Raw genomic sequence first — 20,923 nt, forward strand, 5'->3', positions numbered from 1 at the left:
GAGGGCTATGAACATGGCGGGGGCAGATGATGAGGGCTATGAACATAGGGGGGCAGATGAGGGCTATGAACATAGGGGGGCAGATGAGGGCTATGAACATGGGGGGGCAGATGATGAGGGCTATGAACATGGCAGGGGCAGGTGATGGAGGGATATGATCTGGAGAAGGAAGGAAGGGAGAGTGGGCGACAGGCCTGGTCTAGAAGCCCTGACAGTGCCTGAGACAATGCAGGGGTCAGCCGTACCCTAACAACACTCAAGGATGGTGTTTGCTGAACGCAGGCAAACATGGGGATGGAACCTAGAACCTTAAGCATGTTCTCCACACCCTGAGCCGTGTGCAATGCCCATTAGGCTCTCTCTGGAGTATTCGAACAGGCTCCACTTAAGCCATGCCCCTAGCTCCACATCGGGGGATTCTAAGCAGTGGTTCCACTCAAGCAACACCCCTAGTCTCTCAACTGGGGTAAGGCAGCTCTCCCCTTGAACTATGTGCCCAGTTCCTGTCCCACTGCCTTTGATGATCTCAATGAGGGAGTAAGGGTACTCCTGGAAGACAGGGATGCTGTTCCACGGTCTGCATTCCCCAGGGCAGCCCACCATGGCCTCTTTAGTTCCAAAGCCAACAATGCTGGGGTTGGGAAGATCTCACTTAGACTTGAGTGTGGGACTTTAAGGGCTTCTTCATACCTGGGCCCAGCTTGCTGGCCTCAGGCAACTCTGTCAGTTGCTGGGAGTTTTCAGATCTTGGCCTCTTACTGCTAGTTCAGACCCTCCAGTAGTCTGAGGCCTCCGGCTCTGATAAGGCTTTCTTCCCTCATCTCCTCTGTACTCAACATAGTAAGCAAAGGTTTTGCCGGCCATGCAGAAGTCTGGCCTGGGGCGGCAAGACTCCTCGCAGGCTGATAACAGTTCACTAATAAGCAGTTTGAAGACGTTTCATCCATCCTGTTACAGGCCTGGCTAGAGGCCAGTCAGCTCAGAATAACCTCAGTAGCCCTGTGCACACTTCCTATGGTCCCCAAGAACATGGTGTGGGAGCCAAGCAGATTTCCACATGCATGTGGTCAAACCGGATTCCATGGCTGACGGACTCCATGTTCTAGAATGGGTAGGAGGCTGAGGTGACAGGGCTTTTCAATAAGGATTCTGAGTCTCAAGCCTGCAGCCTGCCTTTACTGTCATGGTCATCATTGATATCAGAACACCAAATACATGCATACACACACATAGACACACACCACACATAGACACACACACACACACGCACGCACACAAGACAGATCATTGTGTAAAGGTGCCTGCCACTAACCCTGAATATTGGAGTTCTAACACTGTACCCCACAAAGTGGGAGGCCTGTAAGTTGTTCTCTGACTACCATACACAGACACACACACAAATAAATGTAATAAAAATAATAAAAAGTAGCTAGGCACAGTGGTGTATGCCTATTAATCACTGTGCTTGGGAGGCATAGAAAGAACAGGTTTCAGGCTACTCTGGTTTACCTAGAGACTTCCAGGCTATTGTGAGACCCTGTCTCACTCAAATAAAAAACAACAATCAAAAAATCAAGAGCTGGGCATGGTGGTATATTCCTATAAAACCAGCTCTCACAGGCTGAGGCAGAAGGATGGTCAATCTAGGATATGCATGCAGCAAATTCAAGGCCAACCTGGCCTACATGTGACCCTTTCTCAAAACACAAAACATACACAACAGAAGAGGGACTATTTGGGAGGATGAAAATGATGGTGGGGCGAGAGGGAGTCCTAGAACACTAAATATGCACAAAGTCCAACAGTATTTATGCACAAAACATCATTCTGATAGCCATTATTTTGTATGCTAACAAAGAAAAATAAATACTAAGTTATTAAGTTAATAACAAAATAGGAAATAATATTGTACAGTAATGGAACTGTCAAAAGCACTACTCATGTTCTGGGACATTTTAAACTTTATTATTTATAGTGTAGTAAGTAAAATTAAGGACATTAGAACACAAGAAAGGGGGGAAACCCTTCACTCTAACCCAAACCCAAGTCCTTCAAGCCTGACGGTCTAATTCAGTTCCCAGGACCCACATGGTAGAAGGAAACACACACACACACACACACACACACACACACACACACACACACACTTTTTTTTTTTTTTATTAAATGGAGCACACACCTCCAACCCAGTAATGGAGGAGGAGCCTTAGGGCTGATGCTGCTTCCCTTAGACTCTACCCTCAACCTGACATGGAGCGAAACAAAACAAAAAGCAAAAAACGATGCCCACATTCTTAAGGCTGACTGTCCTGAATGACAGACCTTATGGTTTACTGTAGACACTGGTTCTACTACAGCCAACCAACTGTAAGGTCCCTGCTGTGCTTCTGTTTTGCACTCACTGAAACCCACCTGATAATGACAGGCCAACTCACGGGCAAATGCAGACCAGGCTCCACTGGATGTCTGGAGTCATCATCGAGGTTAACTATGGATGGTACAAGGTGGTGGAGTGGACAGTACTAGGATTTTTGGCCTACGTGGATGAACTACAACCATCGTAAGTTAGAGCCACCAGTGAAGAGCTGGGGAGGTGGCTCAGAGGCTCACAGCACTTGAGATCAAATCTCCATTACCCATAGAAAAGCTGGATGTGGCCAGTGGCCATGTATACATAAAGGAGAATCACTACAACATTAGCTCCAGGTTCAGTGAGAGACCCCATCTCAAAGGAACAATGTGGAGGCTGATGGAACATTTCACTTGAAGTTCATAGACAGTGCTCCCCCAATCATGCATACCCACCCACACATACAGAAGGAGAGGAAGACAGAGAGAGACGAAACAGACCAAGTAACTACCCTACTAAGGATAAGATCAACCACCATCCAAAGAAATGGTCCTTGCATGTGCACTTGGAAAGGGGCATGCATTACATTTATGCATGATGCCAGAGGCACAAGCTCAAGATGAAGGGCACTGAGGGGGTAAAGTGGCTAGGCAAGTTGCCTCACTGTTAAGAGATTTGTAAGGTGGAGCTGGCCCTACATAACACAGGCATGTCCTACAGATCACTTCCTTCCAAGGGTTCCAGTTTCATTGGTTTAGGGTAGAGGAATATTCAGACACACTGAGCTAGGTGCATGCCTGTCATGCTATCCCATAAGAAGCTGAGGCAGGAGGATTGTGAGCTGGCAGCCAGCCTGGGCTACAGAGTGAGTTCAAGGGTAGCCTGTGCTAAAGACTCTGCCTCAACATACCCACCCCATCTACTGTAAGGCCCATTTGAGTTCTATAGATACTGAAAGAGCATGTGTTTTTGACCCATACAAATCCAGATGCTGGGCAAGTGGAATGCTGTGCTAAGTAGGTAAAGGCACCTGCTGCCAAGCCTGAAGATATGTGGCTTTTTTCTTTTGATCCCCAGAACCCACATGGAAGAAGGAAGGAAAAGAACCAGCTTCTCCAAGTTGTCCTCTGGCCCTCAGACAAGTGCCATGTCTGCACATGCATTTTTCTCTCACTTACCACTCCCATACTAAAGAAATGTTAAAAAATTTAAAAACCAGGAGCTGGAGCAATGGCTCAGTGGTTAAGAGTACTTGCTATTCTTAGAGAGCACCAGGACTTGGTTCCCAGCACCTGTAAGGCAGTTCACAACCATCCAGCTCCAGGGAGCCTGACACCCTGACCTGACCTCCTTGGTAACCAGACACACATCTGGTACACACACATATGCAAAAGCAAGCACTATTCACACACTGTAATAGTTTGAATGTAATTGGCCCCCATAATCTCAGGGAGTGGCACTATTAAGAGGTGTAGCTTTGTTGGAGTGGGTGTGGCCTTGTTGGAGGAAGTGTGTCACGGTGGGGGAGGCCTTTGAGATTTTCCTATGCTCAAGATACTGCCCAGGGTCTCAGTCAACTTCCTGTAGCCTGCAAGCTGTAGCACCATGTATGCCTGCATGTTGCCATGCTTCCGGTCATGATGATAACGGACGGAACCTCTGAAACTGTAAGTGAGTTACCTCTAATTAAATGTTTTCTTTACAAGGGTTGCTGCGGTTATGGTGTGTCTTCACAGAAAACAAAACAAAACAAAAAAAACCCTAAGACATACATGTAAAATGAAAAGCAACAATCTTAAAAAAAAAAAAAGAATTAAAAAAAAAACATGCTTGGCAGTGGTGCCAGCAAGTGGGAGGCAGAGGCATGTGCATCTCTGTGAGTTCAAGAACAGCCTGGTCTACAGAGAGAGTTCCAAGATAGCCAGGGCTACACAGGGAAACCCTGTCTCAACAACAACAACAAAAAAAAAAAAAATAAAGCAAGCAATCTAGATGTTGAACCATGAGGGTTCTGGCAAAACCACCCCCCCCCCCTTCAGGCAGGCATTCCCAGAAGTACAGCTGTCTGTTTTTCTTCCCAGTATTTACTTATTCGTATTTTTAAAGACTTATGTAGCCCAGGTTGGTCTTGAACTCTCTATGTAGCCTAGATGACTTTGAACTTCTGGTTCTCCCATTTTCAGCGCTCAAGTACTAGGATTACAGGTATACCACCACAGCCCGCTTATGAAAGCTTTGTGCATGTTAGACAAGTGGTCCACCAGCTGATCCGAGTCCCAGTCCCCTTCTGGAAATCTTTTCGGTTAGTTTTCATTTCTTTCTGAGACAGAGACTTACATAGGCCAGGCTGGCCTTAAACTCACTACGTAGCTAAGGATGACCTTGGACTTTTGATCCTCCTGCCTCTACCTGCAGACAGGTAAACATTTATTAGCATTACTGGTTTCTGTTTTATGTTGTACTGGGCACCAATCTTTTAAAAGGTTATGTCAACTCAACTGGTTACTCAGAAATCAAAACTGAGAGGCAAGATGGCCAAATGGGTAAAGGTGCTACCTCCAAGCCCAACAATCTGAGTTCCACATGGTAGATCCACACAGTAGAAGAGAGAAGTGACCCTGACTCTTGCAAGTTATCCTCTGATTGCCAGTCACTAAATAAATACAGGCAGTAAAACATTTTAAAATCGAATCCTTTAGTGTCTGGAAATAGTTTTCAGGAAAGTTGTTGGTTCTGGGGAGATGGGCTCCATGACAGTGACTACAGCAAAGCTTCCGAAACCTGCTCTGGCCCTACAAATAAAAGGGGTGGGGGCTGGAAAGATGGCTCAGCAGCTAAGAGCTCTGGCTGCGCTTTAAGAGGACCTGGGTTTGGTTCCCAGAATCCACACTGTGTGGTTCACAACTGCCTGTAAGCCCTCTTCTGGCCTCCAATTGGTATTATGTGCATATGGCACATACATATGTTCAGGCAAATAGTCACATGTAACAATAAAACTTTAAACAAAACAGAGACAAATTCTGTGTCAGCAAAAGTGGCCAGAAGGAGGACAGGGGAATCAAATTATTGAAGAGGTCAGTTTTTTTTTCTTTCAGCGAACAGAAAAACATTTGGTCCTGGGCAGGAGCAGGGCAGAAACTGTGTACAAAGGATGCCCGTCCCCCCTGGGTGACCTGTTTCCTTTGATGACTTTTAGAAATGAGTCCTTTGAATCATTTCACTTCTGGAAAAAGATATCAAATGGAGTCAGGGCAGGGGAACCCCAGAAAGACGCCATGGGAGGCAGGCTCTGGTCTAAACTTGCCCAAGATAAGCCAATCTTTCCAAAGCAGGGAATAGAACAACCGTTTTTAGCCTGGTGGAGGGTCAGGAAGATGGATCGGCAGGTAAGAGGGCTTGCCGCCAAGCCCGACAAACTGAGTGTGATCTCCAGGATTGACGCGGTGGAAGTAGAGAACGCTCCGAAGTTGCCCTTTGACCTCCACGCATGCCCCCCCATAAATAAATAACCTGGAAGTACCTGAACTCTTTGTAACCCATGCCCTAGGTACATGCACCGTAGCAGGCAAAGGATCCCTGGAAGAAAGGATGGACCTACACATCACTCAGCTTCTGCGACCTGCAGGTTCCAGTCGCCCCATCTCCTAACCTGGCGCTTTCACCACAGTTACAAAGCCACACAGCCTCGAGACAGAACAGTAGAAAGGCCAGATCCAGGGGCAGAGAGATGGCTGGGGCAGTAAAGTGCTTGTGGCACAAGCTTGAGGACCACGGTCTGGATGCCAGCGTCCACGGCACAAGCTTGAGGACCACGGTCTGGATGCCAGCGCCCACGGCACAAGCTTGAGGACCACGGTCTGGATGCCAGCGCACATGTAAAAACCAGGTTGTGGGTGGGAGTGTGCACCTCTAACTCCAGCTTTAGGGAGACAGGCAGGCAGAGATCCTGAGGACTTTCTGCCAGCCAATCTAGTCAAATCTGTGAGCTCCAGGTTCAGTGAAAAGACCAGGACTCAGCAGAAGTGGAGAGCGACTGAGGAGGACACTTGACATTGAACTCTAAGCGTGCATTTCTGTGTGCGGACGTGTGAGTACCAGCAAGTGCTTTTGCACATGTGTGTGCACAAACGCGGCCCCTCCCCTACTCACCCTCACCACAGTGCTGACAAACTATGATCCGTGGATCAGACACTTGAATTTTAATAACCTTTTAATTGGAACAAGGCCACACCCACTCAGTGTGTATAATAATATAATCTGCAGCTGCTTTGGAGTGGCTGCAATGGATGCTGTGTCCTCAGTCTAAAACATTTATTACCTGGCTCTTTTTCCTAATTATTCTCTGAGCAATTCTACCTCATTTCCCTTTTCCTCTATTCCAGCTCTTCTATCCCCACTGCCACTTCCCCCTCCCAACCTCCTGTTGCCAGTATGTACCTATGTACCCGGGTGACTGGACTTCTAGGGACTACATCCCTGAAGAACACCAACTCTCCTTCCCCTGGCAGCCACCAATTGACAGGAAGTTCTCAGCTAGGGGTGGAGACTTCAAGAGCCCCTCCCCTGTCCATACTCTTGACTGACTGGATAATGTAGATACTAGCTGGGTGGTTGCAGAAGCAGTTTGCTGGTCCTTCTTCAGTATCTAATTAGCTTCTGGAGGGAGGGTCAATTTTCCATCATCATCACCATAAAAAAAAAAAGTACCAGGAAGGGATCTCCGTGGGGCAAGGGCACACCCATTCTTCTGCTTGACAGCAGAAGGGATTACAATGAAGGAAGTGTAGAGGGGATTAACTGTGGGCATCATCGCTGAGTTCCATCCAGACTGCTAAACTCACAAACAGGAAACAGGCATTTCGGTCTCTGAGCATCCTAACCTTCCTACAAGTCTAAGGAGGCCAGCTATAATGGTTCGGAAGCTAAGAGCACTGGTTGCTCTTGCAGAGGTTCTGGGTTCAATTACCCGTAGCCACATGGAGGCTCACAACTGTCTGTAACTCAAGTTCCAAGATAGCCAATGCCCTCTTCTGACCTCCACAGGCACCAGGCATAAATGGGCATAGACACACATGCAAGTAAAATACTCATATACATAAATATTCATTTTAAAATCTTTATTTTTATTTCATATGTATTGGTGTTTTGCCTGCATGTCTGTATGAGGATGCCAGATTCTCTGGAACTGGAGTTACAGACAGCAGTGAGCTGCCATGTGGGTGCTGGGAATTGAACCATGGTCCTCTGGAACTGGAGCTACAGACAGCAGTGAGCTGCTATGTGGGTGCTGGGAATTGAACCACGGTCCTCTGGAAAAGTAGTCAGTGCTCTTGACTGAGCCATCTCTGTAGCCCCAAATATTAAAAAAATTAAAAGAGGCTTCTAATTAAAAAAAAAAGCCAGCTATAAACTACTCATATAAGTCAGCAAGGGGTGGCAAGGTGGCTCAGTGAGTGAAGACGCTGGAGTCTGACCCTGAAGCTCAGGACCCATAAAGCGGAAGTAGAGAACTGAGTAAAGCTGTCATCTGACCTCCACGTAAGCTCCCCGTACAAAATAAATAAAAAATATAATAAAAAACATTTTAAATGTAAGTCAGCAGCCAGTTCTTAGAGCAGGAAAATTCCAGAACCTTGCAAAGGCCTTCATTAGTATTCCTTTTACAACTACAATGGCGTGAGCTTGAATATATTTCAACATATCCTGTGCATCAAGGTCAGGCTGCAAGCTGGCTATGACAGGGGGGTTGGTGGAAAGGGATTTTCTTCCTCCCACTTTTGTCTCTAAAGAAATAGGGTCTTGTGCTACCCAAGTGATCTTGCTTCAGTCTACGAATGGACTGGGGACACTATGTTTGGTTGATTTTTATATTTGGTAATGGTGATATTTGGTTGTTTTCTGTTTCCATGTTTCCATGTGTGTATGGGGGTGTGTGTATGTATACGCATGCCTTCTATATGTGTGGGGACACATATGTGTGTATGTGTGCATGTCCCTGTGAACAAGCACTTGGAGGCCGGGGTTTGATGCTCGGAATCATACTCAATCGCTCTTCCGTATTATTCATCAAGGCAGCATCTCTCAGTCAAGTCCAGGGCTCACAGCACGGCTATTGTCACCAGCCGTCTTGCTCTAGGGATCCCCTAACCCTGCCTCCGGAGGCCAGAATCACAGGTGTGCTGGCAATCTTGCTTTTATGTGGATTCTGGGTCTGAAGATGATCAAACTCTCTAACCACTGAGTTTTTTTCCCAGCCACTTTAAGGTGACCACTGAACACATGGGGGCCGGAAGAGCTATAAAGAGCAGGGACAGTATTTGACAGACTGCAACATATGTTTATTTTTTGAAGCAGGTTCTCATACAGCACAGGATGGCCCTTGAACCAGGATGAAGCTGAAGATACCTTGAACTCCTGATCCTTCTGCCTTTACCTCCCACGCGTTGAGGTCATATATATACGTGTGTGTGTGTGTGTGTGTGTGTGTGTCAACACAGTGGCCTCACTTACGCATCCTCTTACACTGGTTTGTTGGGTGGGGGATACACGTACCACTCTCAGGCTTAGCATTACATACCTTTACCTGCTAAGCCACCTAATGGCCCTCACCCATTTATTCTTTACAGGAAATTATCTCCAGAGCTCAGGTTCAAAAATGTTCTAAGGAGTCTGACACCTTCAATCTTCCTTCTCTGGATTAAGGGGGGTCTAACTCTACCACCTGAACTTCAAAATGCTGGGAAAGCATTGTCCATGGTGGAAAACCTCCTTACGTAATAACTGGAAGTGGTTAGAAGCAGAAGGTTTCGGAGTGGGGAGAAGGCCCCTCTGAATCCCCAGCACGGATTTTAAAGTCAGGCTATGACTCTGGTGCTGGAGACAGGACGGTCCCTGGAGCTTGCTGGCCATGTCCAGTTGCACAAAGATCTGTCCCACCAGGGCTATACCACGTAGGTAGTATCCCACATCTCTGCTTTAACCCTTGCCACCATGGGCAGGCTTTGTAACTTTTTCCCTTGGGGCACAGGGATTCAGTCTTTAGCCTAGGTTGGTCCTGAACTCAGCGTTTTCAGCTTCAGTCTTCAGAGTGAGGGCAGTCCTATGCTGAGTTGTCTAGCTCATGCAAGCTTCTTTAGAGCTCTCCAAATCGTTGTAATTCCTTTACCTTAAGGCTTTCAGTTTCAAACTCTTCCTTAAAATTCTGTTCCAGGGCCAGCAAAATGCCTCAGTGGGTAAAGGCACTTGCTGCCAAGTTTGATCCCTCGAACTCACATGCTAGAAGGAAAGAACTTCCTGTAGGCTGTCTCTTGACTTACACACACACACTAGGGCAGTGCATGTGTGCATATCACAAATAAATACATGTAACTGAAAACTGTTAATACTTCAATCCCATGGGGGCTGGGGAGACGGCTCAGTGGGTAAAGTGTTTGCCCAACAAGCGTGAGGACCTGAGTTTGTTTAGAATTCACACAAAAAAATCTGGGTGTGGCAGCACATGTTTGTAATCCTGGCACTAGGGAGGCGAAGACTCGGGGGTTCCCTAGGGCGCACTGTCTAGCTGAGCTAGCCTACTTGGTGAGCTCCAGACCAGTGTAAGGCTGGGGAGATGGCTCAGAGGGCAAAGTGCGGTATGTCCGAGGGTGAAGATCTCAGTTTAGATCCCCAAGTAAAGCTGAACCCAAGAATGCACATTTGTCATCCTGGCACTCCTGCAGTGAGGTGGGAGGTGGCACACAGGAATCCGGGGTAGCTCACAGCCAACTAGCTTTATGCCACAGCAAAAGAGGGACCCTCAAACAATGTGAGGACTGACACCTGATCTCTCTCTCTCTCTCTCTCTCTGTTACACACACACACACACACACACACACACACACACACACACACACACACACAAGAGCACTGTGTTTCCAGTTCCTTTTCTTCCAATATATTCAGTCTTGAATTCACTAATTGCCTTCAATTTTACACTTAACATATTTGTGTGTGTGCGTGTGCCACCGTATGCAAGTGGAGGCCAGAGGACAACAGGAAAGAGTTGACTCTTTCCTCCCTCCAGAGTCCTGGGCCTCAAGCACCTTTATCTAATGACCCATCCTGCCGTCCCACTCACCAGCAGTTTTAAAATGTTTTCATTGCACCAAAGACACCTAAAGCTTCCTTCGTTGTCAGTCCCCCAGCCACTGGCAACCACAAACCCACGGTGTCTGTGGGAAATGCTTACTCTGGACACTTCAAGTTCACTTATGTATCAGAGCTTTCTTTTCATTGCTGAGTAATATTTCACCATGTGGATGGGCTACATGCTATTTACCCATCAGATCAGCATGGACATCTGGGTTTATCTCTATTACTGGGCTTTTATGAACAATCCTAGAAGTGTCTGTGCACAGATGGACCCTGGCTTACAACCGTTTGTCTTATGCTTTCTTGACTTTATGACTGTACAAAAGTAGCATGCATCCATGCAATAGAAACTATAGTATGGGGCTTGGTAGATAAAGGTGCTTGCGGTACAAACCCGATGACCTAGCTTTGATTCCTGGGACCTACGTGATGGAAGGAGATAACAGACTTCAGAGAGTTGTCCTCTGCCCTCCGCTTGAGTGCCACTGCAGACATGTGCCCTCCCCCAACTAAATGAACAAAACATTAAAAGAGAAACTAAACCATGTGCTAGTTAGACTGTATTACAATGTATTTTTTCTTTTGGTGGTCCTAGGACTCTAGGTCCTCATGACCATAAGGCAGTCACCCTACCACTGACCTACAACCACGGCAGAACTGTTTTTACTTTTTATTTCAAGACAGAGTCTCAGTAGGTTGCCCAAGGTGACCTCAAATTCAACCTGTGGTCTAGGGAGGCTTTGAACTTATGATCCTCCTGCTTCTGCTTCTCAAGTAGTTGAAATGGTGCACCTGTACCACCAGACCAGGCTTTACTTATTTAAAATTATCTTATGGGGTGGGAGAGATGGCTCGGAGGGTAAAGGCACCTGCTGCCAAACCTGGCAACCCGAGTTCAATTCCCAGGACTAACACGGTAGAAGGCGAGAACCAACTTCCCCAAGTTATCATCTGCTGGCCCGCTACACAGGCCCACACACTACATATACAAATATACAACCCACCCCACACAATAATACAAGCCGTTAAAAGCTTCAAAAGTAACAGGTTTCTTTATGACACTCTCACAGTTAATTTTGGTAGATAAATCTCCATCCTGCCTTCCCCAATAAACCCTTCCACCCTCAATATTTTCCCTCTCACTTTCATTATCTTATGTGTTCTGTCACAGGCCCCTTTCTAGTTTCTCATCTAGATTATATATATACATATATATTTAACAATTAGAAACAAGGATCCACATACTCAATAAAACATGCAGTATTCGTGAGGAACAGGTCCAACTTTAAATGCATTTTCCAACTTCTGAAGGTTTCTCGGGATGTGGTCCCACCAGAAATCAAAGACTATGCCCCAAAGCATTTCTGTGTGGTGTACACACCTAAGTGTGTGCAGGTCCATGAGTGGAGGCTTAAGCAGCAGGTTGGGCGTCCTGCTCTTGAATCAGAGTCTCTCACTAAACCTGGGGCTACACAGGAAGCCAGCAAGCCCAACTCTTATCTCCACTGCCACCCACAGCACTGGGGTTAGAGGTGTGTACCTAGTTTTTTGTTTGATATGGGGTCTCACTATGTAGCTCTTGTAGGCCTTGAAGTCACCTCAAAGAACCAGCTGACCTCGAACTCAGAGACCCCACCCTGTTCCCAGAGAACCCACACAGGAGCACTCTTGGCTTCTATTTGTTTGGTGCTAGTATCTGCACTCAGTTCTCAGGCTTACACAACAAGCACTGTTACCCACCCAACCCTTCCTGTAGCCTTGGCATATTTTTATAGAGCTCTATATTCCTTTCTCTGGGCTGGACACTTGATTCTAGGTCTAACCTCAAGGCTGTCAGGATCAGTTTTTCCAAAGTAACTACAGCAATCTAAATTCCTACCGGAAGTACAGCAGGGTCTCAACCCCTCCATCCTCCCACCTGCCCTTTTCTCCTTTCTCTTCAGGCTAGAAGGATGGAACCTGTCGACTATACTTGTCAGGCAGCCACTGTAGAACAGAGCCTTGCTCACAAGTCCCCATCTCTCCCAAACTTCAGGTAGCACTTCCTGGACCACATAACAAAGAGTCACATCCCCACCACTGCAAGAAACCAAGGAGGCTCGATGGTTTTGCTCTACATCTGCAGAAGAACAATGAAAATCACTGAGTGGTACATTTTTAAAGGTAATTTTATGGCACATGGCTTGTGTCACAATGAAGCTGTCACATTAAAAGAGTAACAGAAGTTGCCATTTGACCATAACCAAACGGACATATTGAAAATGTAACCATCACACTGTTTCTTAAATGTGTTCTGTTAGAAACTTTAGAATTGCTTCCTCCCCACACCCCAGGTTTTGACACAAGTTGTATCTGCTACTAACACTTTTTCTAGACTGGGTCTCACGGAGCCCAGGATGTCCTCAAACTCACTAAACAGCCAACAGGCTTGCGCCACCACGCCCTGGCTTACATAGTGCTGGGGATGGAACCTGGGCTTTGTGCTCAAAACACCAAATGAGCCACATTCCCGTTGAGCCTAACTGCATTATATTCTTAATTGCCAGGATGACTTGATTTACTCCCAAAGGCAGAGAAGCCAGCTTTACTTTCCTCACAACTTGATTTGAATGAGAAAGAGACCGAGCAACGGAGAGAGCTGCAGAGGCAGACGCCCCAGCTCGCAGGGAGGACGGTGTTTTAAAGTTTCCCTCCCTCTGCTAACTGCATTCTTCCCTTAAAAATAAATTCCTCCAGCTCCCTCCAGAGCTACCCGCGAACTGTCTTGCACCTGGTGAGAGGGTTTTCCACAAGGTAGCCAACCCTAGATCCCTTTCAGCAGGGAAAGTGTTTGCCTAACAAGTAACAAAGAAACAAGATGGGCTAGGTTTTAGACAGGATTTGGGGCTTTAAATAACGTAAGGCAGCTGGAGGTGAAAATTGCTGAAAAGTCACAGACGGGGCTGGAAGAAATGGAAACACGACCCAGGTTGGGAGAAATGAAGGAGACCTTGATAGGAGATCAAAACTATGCTAAACTCGTGGTAGATAAACACAGGGAGGCACAGCTGCTTACCACAGCCAGGGTGCCTGGGGTGGGTAAACCGTGCAAGTGGCCAAATTGCTACTGTGTGACAAGAATGCAAATTACACCCAGCTATGCAAGGAACAGCCGAGAAAGTCCCGAGCCATTCGCCAGTGAACTTAAGAAATCACAGACCCTCTAAATTTCACTAACCTGCGGCACTGAAAATAGAAACAACGTGGGTGCCCAGCCCTTGAGATGTGGTTCAAAGCCAGCCTGGCATGGGGTAAGACCCTATGGTGCCAGTTTGATGAAGGTGGAAAGGCAGAAGCCACTTCACAAAGCTGTCCTCTGAACTCCGGGAAATAATGATAAATAATGAAAATGAGAGGCTTGGGGGGGGGGGGGGGTTGGGGGGGGGGGGGGCTTAGTAGTAGAGCTTTCCTAGTATGCAAGGAACTGGGTTCAAGTCTCAACACAAGAAAAATAAATGATAGAAAACAAATGTTTACTCTTTACAAGATCAATCCTTTTTTTCTTTTCTTCTTTAGAAGGCCTTGTCCCTGCCCCAGAGAAGGGCTTGGGGACCAACAGGAGCAACAAACAGGGACAAGTCTAAATCTTGATCCAGTCTGAACCAACAAGACACCCAATTCCCCTGGCCTCACAATACCTACAATCTAGGCTTGGGGGTGGGAGATGGCGTAATGGACAAAAGTATTTGCAGTACAAGCCTGGTGACCTCAGTTCGAATCCCAGAACTCACATAGACTTGTTAGGAGAATCTACTTCAAAGCTGACCTCTGACCTCCTGCACCCGGGCTCACACATCACACACAATCCTCCGGGTCTGGAAGCAGGTCCATATGCACAGGTTATGTAACACTGAACACCGACCATATGCCAGACATTCCGCTACATCCGTTTGACATGTCACCTCACTGAACCCACGACTAGTCCTTATTCTCAGTCTAATGAGGAGACTGGGACTCGATGATGTTACATAGCACATAGATGACAGAACCGGGACCAGACCGCTAGGTCTGATGAGACGCGGAGACGGCTCTCCTTACAGTTAAAAGGTTAATCATTCATTCAGACACCTGCAAAAACCAAACCAAAACAAACTCTTTCATTTCAAATCGCCCTTGCTCGTCAAGCTGTGTGTACGCTCCCAGCAAGAAATGGAAAGGCCCTTGAACGCCACAGCCCCAGATCCCAACGCCCCGAGAACTGAGCAAAAAAAAATAAAAAAATTAAAAAAAAAAAAAAACAAACGGAGGGAGACTGCTGCTTCTGTGATAAACTTGGAGGAACTTTCCCCCTCCTGGCCAAGTTACTTCCACCAAGCTACAGGTAATTAAAAGAGAAGATAAGGAAAGGACAGCAACAACAAAACGCTCAATTTGGCTGCGAGCAAAGTTGCAGCGCACCTGCTGAGTTCTCAGCCCGGAAGGAATGTAGAAAGCAAGAAGCGAAACAGGCCCGGTTTGCACCCAAACGCTCGCAGGCAAGGGTGTCAAGATTTCCAGAGGGCCTAAAGTGGTGCAAGGAATTGCTGTGGGGGACACTCCACCCTTGACCCTGGCCCTGGTGTCCCCAAGCCGGGAGCAAAGAGCTGCATTTAGTTCAGTGGCTTTTCTCTCTCCTTTCCAGGAAAGGTGGCTGCAGCGTCCATGGCGCTGGGACAGGGCGGCTGGGTACCGTCTGCACCACTGAACCCCACATTCTCCACTTGGAAACCCCTTGTATGAAGAGGTGACTTGCATGGGAGGCGTGAACGTCCCAGAGGCACCTTTGGGAGTATGTTATCTAGCAAGTAGTTTACAAAGGGTCCCCGTCCCCGGCGCCGCGAAAATCGCCCCGGCCCACTCACTTCTGCAGGGTCCCTCACAGGCCGCTCTCTGCTCCGCTGGCTCCTGGGTCGCTCCGGCAGCCTCCGCCCGGTCTCCCAGGAGCCGGAAGCGGTGTACCGTGCGAGATCAAGCTGCGCGTGCGTAGGCCGGCCCAAGGGGGCGGGGCCCAGAAGGGGGCAGGGACTCGTCCTGAGGTTTCGCCTCCAGGCACCTGGGACTTTGGGACTTTGCCCTTAGCTGGGTCTATCTTTTCATCAACCTCAGCATGCATGTTTACAGGTATACACACTTGTACACACATGTGCAGGCACATATAAACAGCACACGCACAAACATAGAAAAACAGAAAGCAAAAACAGCTACAACAAAAATCCCCAAAGCTAGTAGACAGGGGTGAAAAGTACAACAGATTTCTCAGAGTATCACCGCTAACTTTTGAGCCTCAGCCTTGTCCCTTGCTTAGGAGTACCTTTTTCTTCTTTAATAAACTCTCTCTCTCTCTCTCTCTCTCTCTCTCTCTCTCTCTCTCTCTCTCTCTCTCACACACACACACACACACACACACACACACACACTCCAGACACTCCCACCCAGGAAGCCTAAGATGCCTCCGAACAAGCTGCTGAACACTGAGAAGCACATCAGAAACCCTACTGGGATGGGAGGACAGCGAAACAGCTTGGTGGTTAAAGGTGCTTGCCAGCAGCCTGATGACCTGAGTTGACAACCGGGACCCACATCTTGGAAGGTGCCCCTGTACACACATATGCCATTATATACAAATGCCTTCCAGCCCCACATAGGAGAGGGTGTCAAGGCTGGAGTTAGAAGGGGTAGTCTGACTGGTAGGAATTAAGTAACCTTGGCTAGGCTGAGGATGGAGATCAGTCCAGTAGAGCACTTGCCTAGCATATAGGAAGCCATCTGCTGCACCGCACACAGCGAGCATAGTGACATATATTTGTCATCCTAGCATGCAGGAGGTGGGGGCAGGAAGATCAGGAGTTCAAGGCTACATAGAGAATTCCAGGACAGACTTGGCTACAGAACATCCTGTCTCAAATACACAAAGTTAAAAAATAATAATAAGAGTAAGTAAAAAGTAAAGTAGAAAAATTAAACAATGGGGTGAAACAATGGCATTAGTTCTGAGTTAGGCAAGAACTGTTTTTAATATGTGTTTTTATTTCTTGGGTGTGTTTTCCTCAATGTATACACGTGCACCATGTGTATCCCTGATGCCTGAGGAGGACAGAAGAAGGTGTTTGATCCTTTGGATCTAGAGTTATGAGTGGTTATGAACCACTATGTGGGTGCTGGGAACCAAGCATGGGTGCCCACTCCCAGCCAACCAAACAAATGTGGGATTTTCTTTCAGCCTCAGTTTCCTCATCTATAAAAGAGATGTAGAGGTAGATGAGGATGCTCTTCAAAGAGTTAAGTGTTTGGGACAATGGAAGTGCTCAGCACAGCAAGCCGGTCCCTAAATTTGGGTCATCTTTACCTACACGGCAAGTTTGAAACCTGAGGGTAGCCAGGGTTACATGAGACCCTTTCAGAAAGAAAGAAAGAAAGAAAGAAAGAAAGAAAGAAAGAAAGAAAGAAAGAGGGAGGGAGGGAGGGAGGGAGGGAGGGAGGGAGAGAGAGAGAGAGAGAGAGAGAGAGAGAGAGAGAGAGAGAGAGATGGGGAGGCCATGGGATGGGAGAGAAGAGGGAGAGAGGAGAGGGAAAAAAAAAAAGAAACCACAACATCACACCTACTCAAAAATAGGAAAACAGCAAGTTCAAGATCTTCTTGGGCTACTGAGTGAGTTCAAGGGCAACCTGGATAACTAAATGAGATTCTGTTTTAAAAACCAGGCTGGAGGTGTGTCTCAGTGGTAGGGTACCTGCCTAGAATCCCCCAGTGAGGAGCTGGGGTGTAGTTCAGTGGTAGAATACTGGCTAATGTGTCCTGGGTTCAGTCATCATTACAGTAGATAGGAGTAGCCACAGGCAGAACACCCATAGTCCTTCAACTAGGGAAAGGACACTTTGACAGCTGAGGGGGGGCAGGATGATGACTAAAAGCCTACCACTCGGGTGCCTGGGAGGCACCAGGCCTGTTCTTACTTCCACGTCTGTGTACACACTAGGGATTCCTAGTAGTCTCGAATAACTCGTTCTCACCTGGGGCTACTCTGCCCAGCACCAACTCGAGACATTTGACAACGTTTGGAGACACTTTGTCCTAACATTAGGCTGGGCAGGTGCTATTAGTGCCTAGTGGGTCAGGAATCATTGTTCGAAGAAAATTACTTGGTCCCAAAGGTCAATAATGCTGATGTCCTGCGTTTGAACCTTGGACTTGCCTGAGTCTTGATTGTAAATACTCTGTAGTTTGAATTCTTGCTACAAACTGCATACACACATGCACGAGTACACACACACGCACACACACACACACACACACACACACACACACACGATATAATCTCATGTGTTCAGGTTGGCTTTGAATTCACTATCTAGCCTACTTCAATGTTGAGCTTCTGATCCTCATGCCTTCACCTCCTAAGTTTAGGGATCACAGGCCTGTACCTCTCATGCTGAAGGTGGAGTCCAGGGCTTTGTACATGTACAGCCTAGCCCAGCCCAACCCAGCAGTTTTGTGCAGTCCCTTGGAGGGAGGAAACTCCATGCTATGAGTTGAATCCTCTCTCTCTCTCTCTCTCTCTCTCTCTCTCTCTCTCTCTCTCTCTCGGTTTTTCAAGACAGGGTTTCTCTATGGCTTTGAAGCCTGTCCTGGAACTAGCTCTTGTAGACCAGGCTGGCCTTGAACTCACAGAGATCCGCCTGCCTCTGCCTCCCAAGTGCTGGGATGAGAGGTGTGCGCTACCACAGCGTGGCATGAATTGTCTCCTTTCAATTCATATTTTATAGCCCCATCCCCCCCTTTATTGCAGAATAAGACCACGGCTCAGTAAGGAGGCTTGACACCAAGCCCGATGACCTGCATTCTAAACCCAGAACCCACATGGCGAGAGAAGAGAGCTGACCTCTGTACCTACACACAGATTCACACAGAAAATAAAAATAAATAAAGCGCGACTAAACTAAAGATCAAGCCCTTGCACCTGTAGTCATAACTCACAAGGAGCTTTATAATGGACTAGGCTGAGTCCCTACTCCAATGTGATGATGGGTCTTTAAAAGAAGGGAGGTTGGAGGCTGGTGTGATGACACAATCATTAAGATACTTTCCTTACAAGCACAAGGATCTAACTTCGATCCTCCAGAACCCATGTAAAATAATAAATAAATAACAAATAAGCAAGCCAGCCAAGCATGAGGGGCACAATGCTTATAATTCTAGTAGGCAGAGATAGGAAGATCCCTGGGGCTTGCGGGCAGCAGCTGAATCAGCAAGCTCCAGGTTCTGTGAAGACCTTGTCTCAAAAAATGAAGTGGAGAGTAATAGGGGGAAATACCCAGAATGATTTTCTGGCCTCCTCACGCACGTGCACCATGGGCATATATGTCCATGAATGTACCTGTACACACATCCCACATAAAACAAGCTGGATGGCACACGAGGAAGGACTGCCAAGGTTGTCCTTTGGCATACACACATGAACAGACACACGTACAACAGAAAGAGAAAAGAGAGTTTGGGAACCCAAAGTCCACACAAAAAGAACCTTGCAGGACGACGCTGCCACAGGCTGTAGAGCCGCCAAAAGCTGGGAGAGACCTGACACCCTCCAGAAACCTTGACCTTGGTCATCCAGGTCCCAGAACTACGACAAAATACATCTCCGAGAATTCAGCAGGTAAGCACCAGACATTTGGTCACCACATCAGATAAATGCCCCACCTGAGTCTAGGTCCTGCTGGATTTTCCCAAGGCCAAAGCTGAATCAGGGAGCTTAGTCACCATCCTCAGTGACTGACTGGTCCTCTGCTTCTCTCCAGGTTGCTGCTAATACTTGCTCACACAGGTGAGAATGAGATAGAACCAGGAATGTACCAAAGAACGGAGGGACAAAAGGAAGGGAGAGGACAGACGTCCCCATTGGGTGGATGGATGGGCCTGGACTCACCTGAGCTCAGCAAAGGTTTGCCACACAGAGGACAGTTAGAGTGGCCCACGAAGGTTCCTCGCACCAGCTGGTGCCCATTGACACACTCCCGCCTCCCTGGAGCATCCTGAATCTTATCCTTTAGGTGTGCAGGGCTCTTCCCCTGCATGAGACAATGATGGTTCTCAGTATGTCTTCTGCATGGCCTGATGTAAGCCCCTTGAAGCAAATGAGTGGCCGAACCCCTCTCCTGGGGACTTCCAACCACCAGCTTTCACCCACAGAACACTCCAACTGCTCTAATGGCTGGACCCAGCCCCTACCCTATGGAGAGAAAAAAGCCCAAGCTCTGGACTTGAACTCCCACCAATCTGCACCCTGAAAATCTTCTCCCTCCCTCAAGAAATCCTATATGAGCCTTGTCTTCCCCTTAGTTTTCTGCTGCTTCTCACCTGAGCAGAGGTAGCCACCCTCCTGGGTTTTCCCCTCCCAAAACATCTTGTGTGGGGTTTGTTGTGGGGGTGTGATATTGTGGTATTTATCCCTTGGCTCCTTTCCCTTCAGAGCTGTAAACACTTAACATCTGGTCCTTTACTGCCCTCCACTTCCCTCCATCCAGTCCTGGCTTTCATCCCAGGGTTCCTGAGTCAAGGGTACTTTTTGGTGCTAGGGAGGGGTGAGTGAGTCCCCATAGCTCCAGTTCAGCCCCCTCACCTTCTCCTTCTGCCTGGTGACCCTGCTTCGGAGGGAGCTCAGGCTGCGCTTCACTCTGGTGCTCTTGTCTGTCTTCTCATTCTTGCTTGTACCATCCTCACTCCTAGAGGGTGGGAAGAAGGTGAGGAAGGGCTCCAGGGCTTTCTGAGGCAACTCTGGGAGGTGCTCCTGGAATCTGTCTCCCCCGATGTGACCCGTCCCTTTCATTTTTCCCCCTTTTTCTCTCCCCTCTCCCTACCCCTCTCCTCACGCCACAGCCCAGCAGTCCTTGAACCTGTGATTATCCAATCTCAACCTTTGTTCTCTAGGTGAAGTCTGCTCTTAGGGAAATTGGCTTGGCGTAAAGACCCCACTATAGCCACTGATGGAAGCTTGTGCTTACTCAGACAAGAACTCAAACCAGGTGAGGTTGGACTGGGTTCCTCCAGGGCTGGTAGACATGTGAGCTCGCTGACGGGCCCTGTAGGGGCAGAGTGGGACAGTCATTTAGTCCCCAGGCAACTTAATCCTTATCATTCATTTCTGCATCCCCCCCCCAGGCACATCTCAGGGGCCCTGCAAACAGGGACATGATAGCAGGCTGTCCAGCAGAGGGCAGTGGTATTGTGTCTTGGACAAACCACAAGAGCATGTCAGGAACATTTTCTGACACATCATAGGGAACAGACACCTTTTCTCGTTTGTTTTATTCTCTATTACATTTCCTTCCTTCATCTCTCTATCCTCCTCTTCAGCATCCTCCCTTTCCTCCTCTTTTTCTTTTTCTTTCTTCGCCCCTTGCCCCTCCCCCCCTCATTCTTAACCTCCT

At 47.7% G+C, this 20,923-nt stretch overlaps 1 protein-coding gene across 2 annotated transcripts in view; it reads right to left on the reverse strand.

Annotated features, from left to right (window-relative positions):
• The window catches only part of Arhgef18 (Rho/Rac guanine nucleotide exchange factor 18), a 71,615-nt gene extending 51,044 nt beyond the window's left edge, over positions 1–20,571 (reverse strand). The window contains exons 1-3 of one of the 2 annotated variants that reach the window (XM_026778309.1): positions 20,498–20,571; positions 20,116–20,218; positions 19,423–19,564 (exon numbers count right to left, since the gene is read on the reverse strand). In XM_026778309.1, coding sequence (XP_026634110.1) covers positions 19,423–19,564; positions 20,116–20,218; positions 20,498–20,556 — 304 coding nt within the window. In that variant the 5' untranslated portion in view covers positions 20,557–20,571. Of the gene's footprint in view, positions 1–15,360; positions 15,446–19,422; positions 19,565–20,115; positions 20,219–20,497 lie in introns of those variants that run through there. The other variant, XM_013355408.2, reaches the window with a different exon arrangement.
• Between the last annotated feature and the right edge of the window lie 352 nt (positions 20,572–20,923).

This window comes from Microtus ochrogaster, unplaced genomic scaffold, assembly GCF_000317375.1.
Source record: "Microtus ochrogaster isolate Prairie Vole_2 unplaced genomic scaffold, MicOch1.0 UNK125, whole genome shotgun sequence".
NCBI classification, from domain to species: domain Eukaryota; kingdom Metazoa; phylum Chordata; class Mammalia; order Rodentia; family Cricetidae; genus Microtus; species Microtus ochrogaster.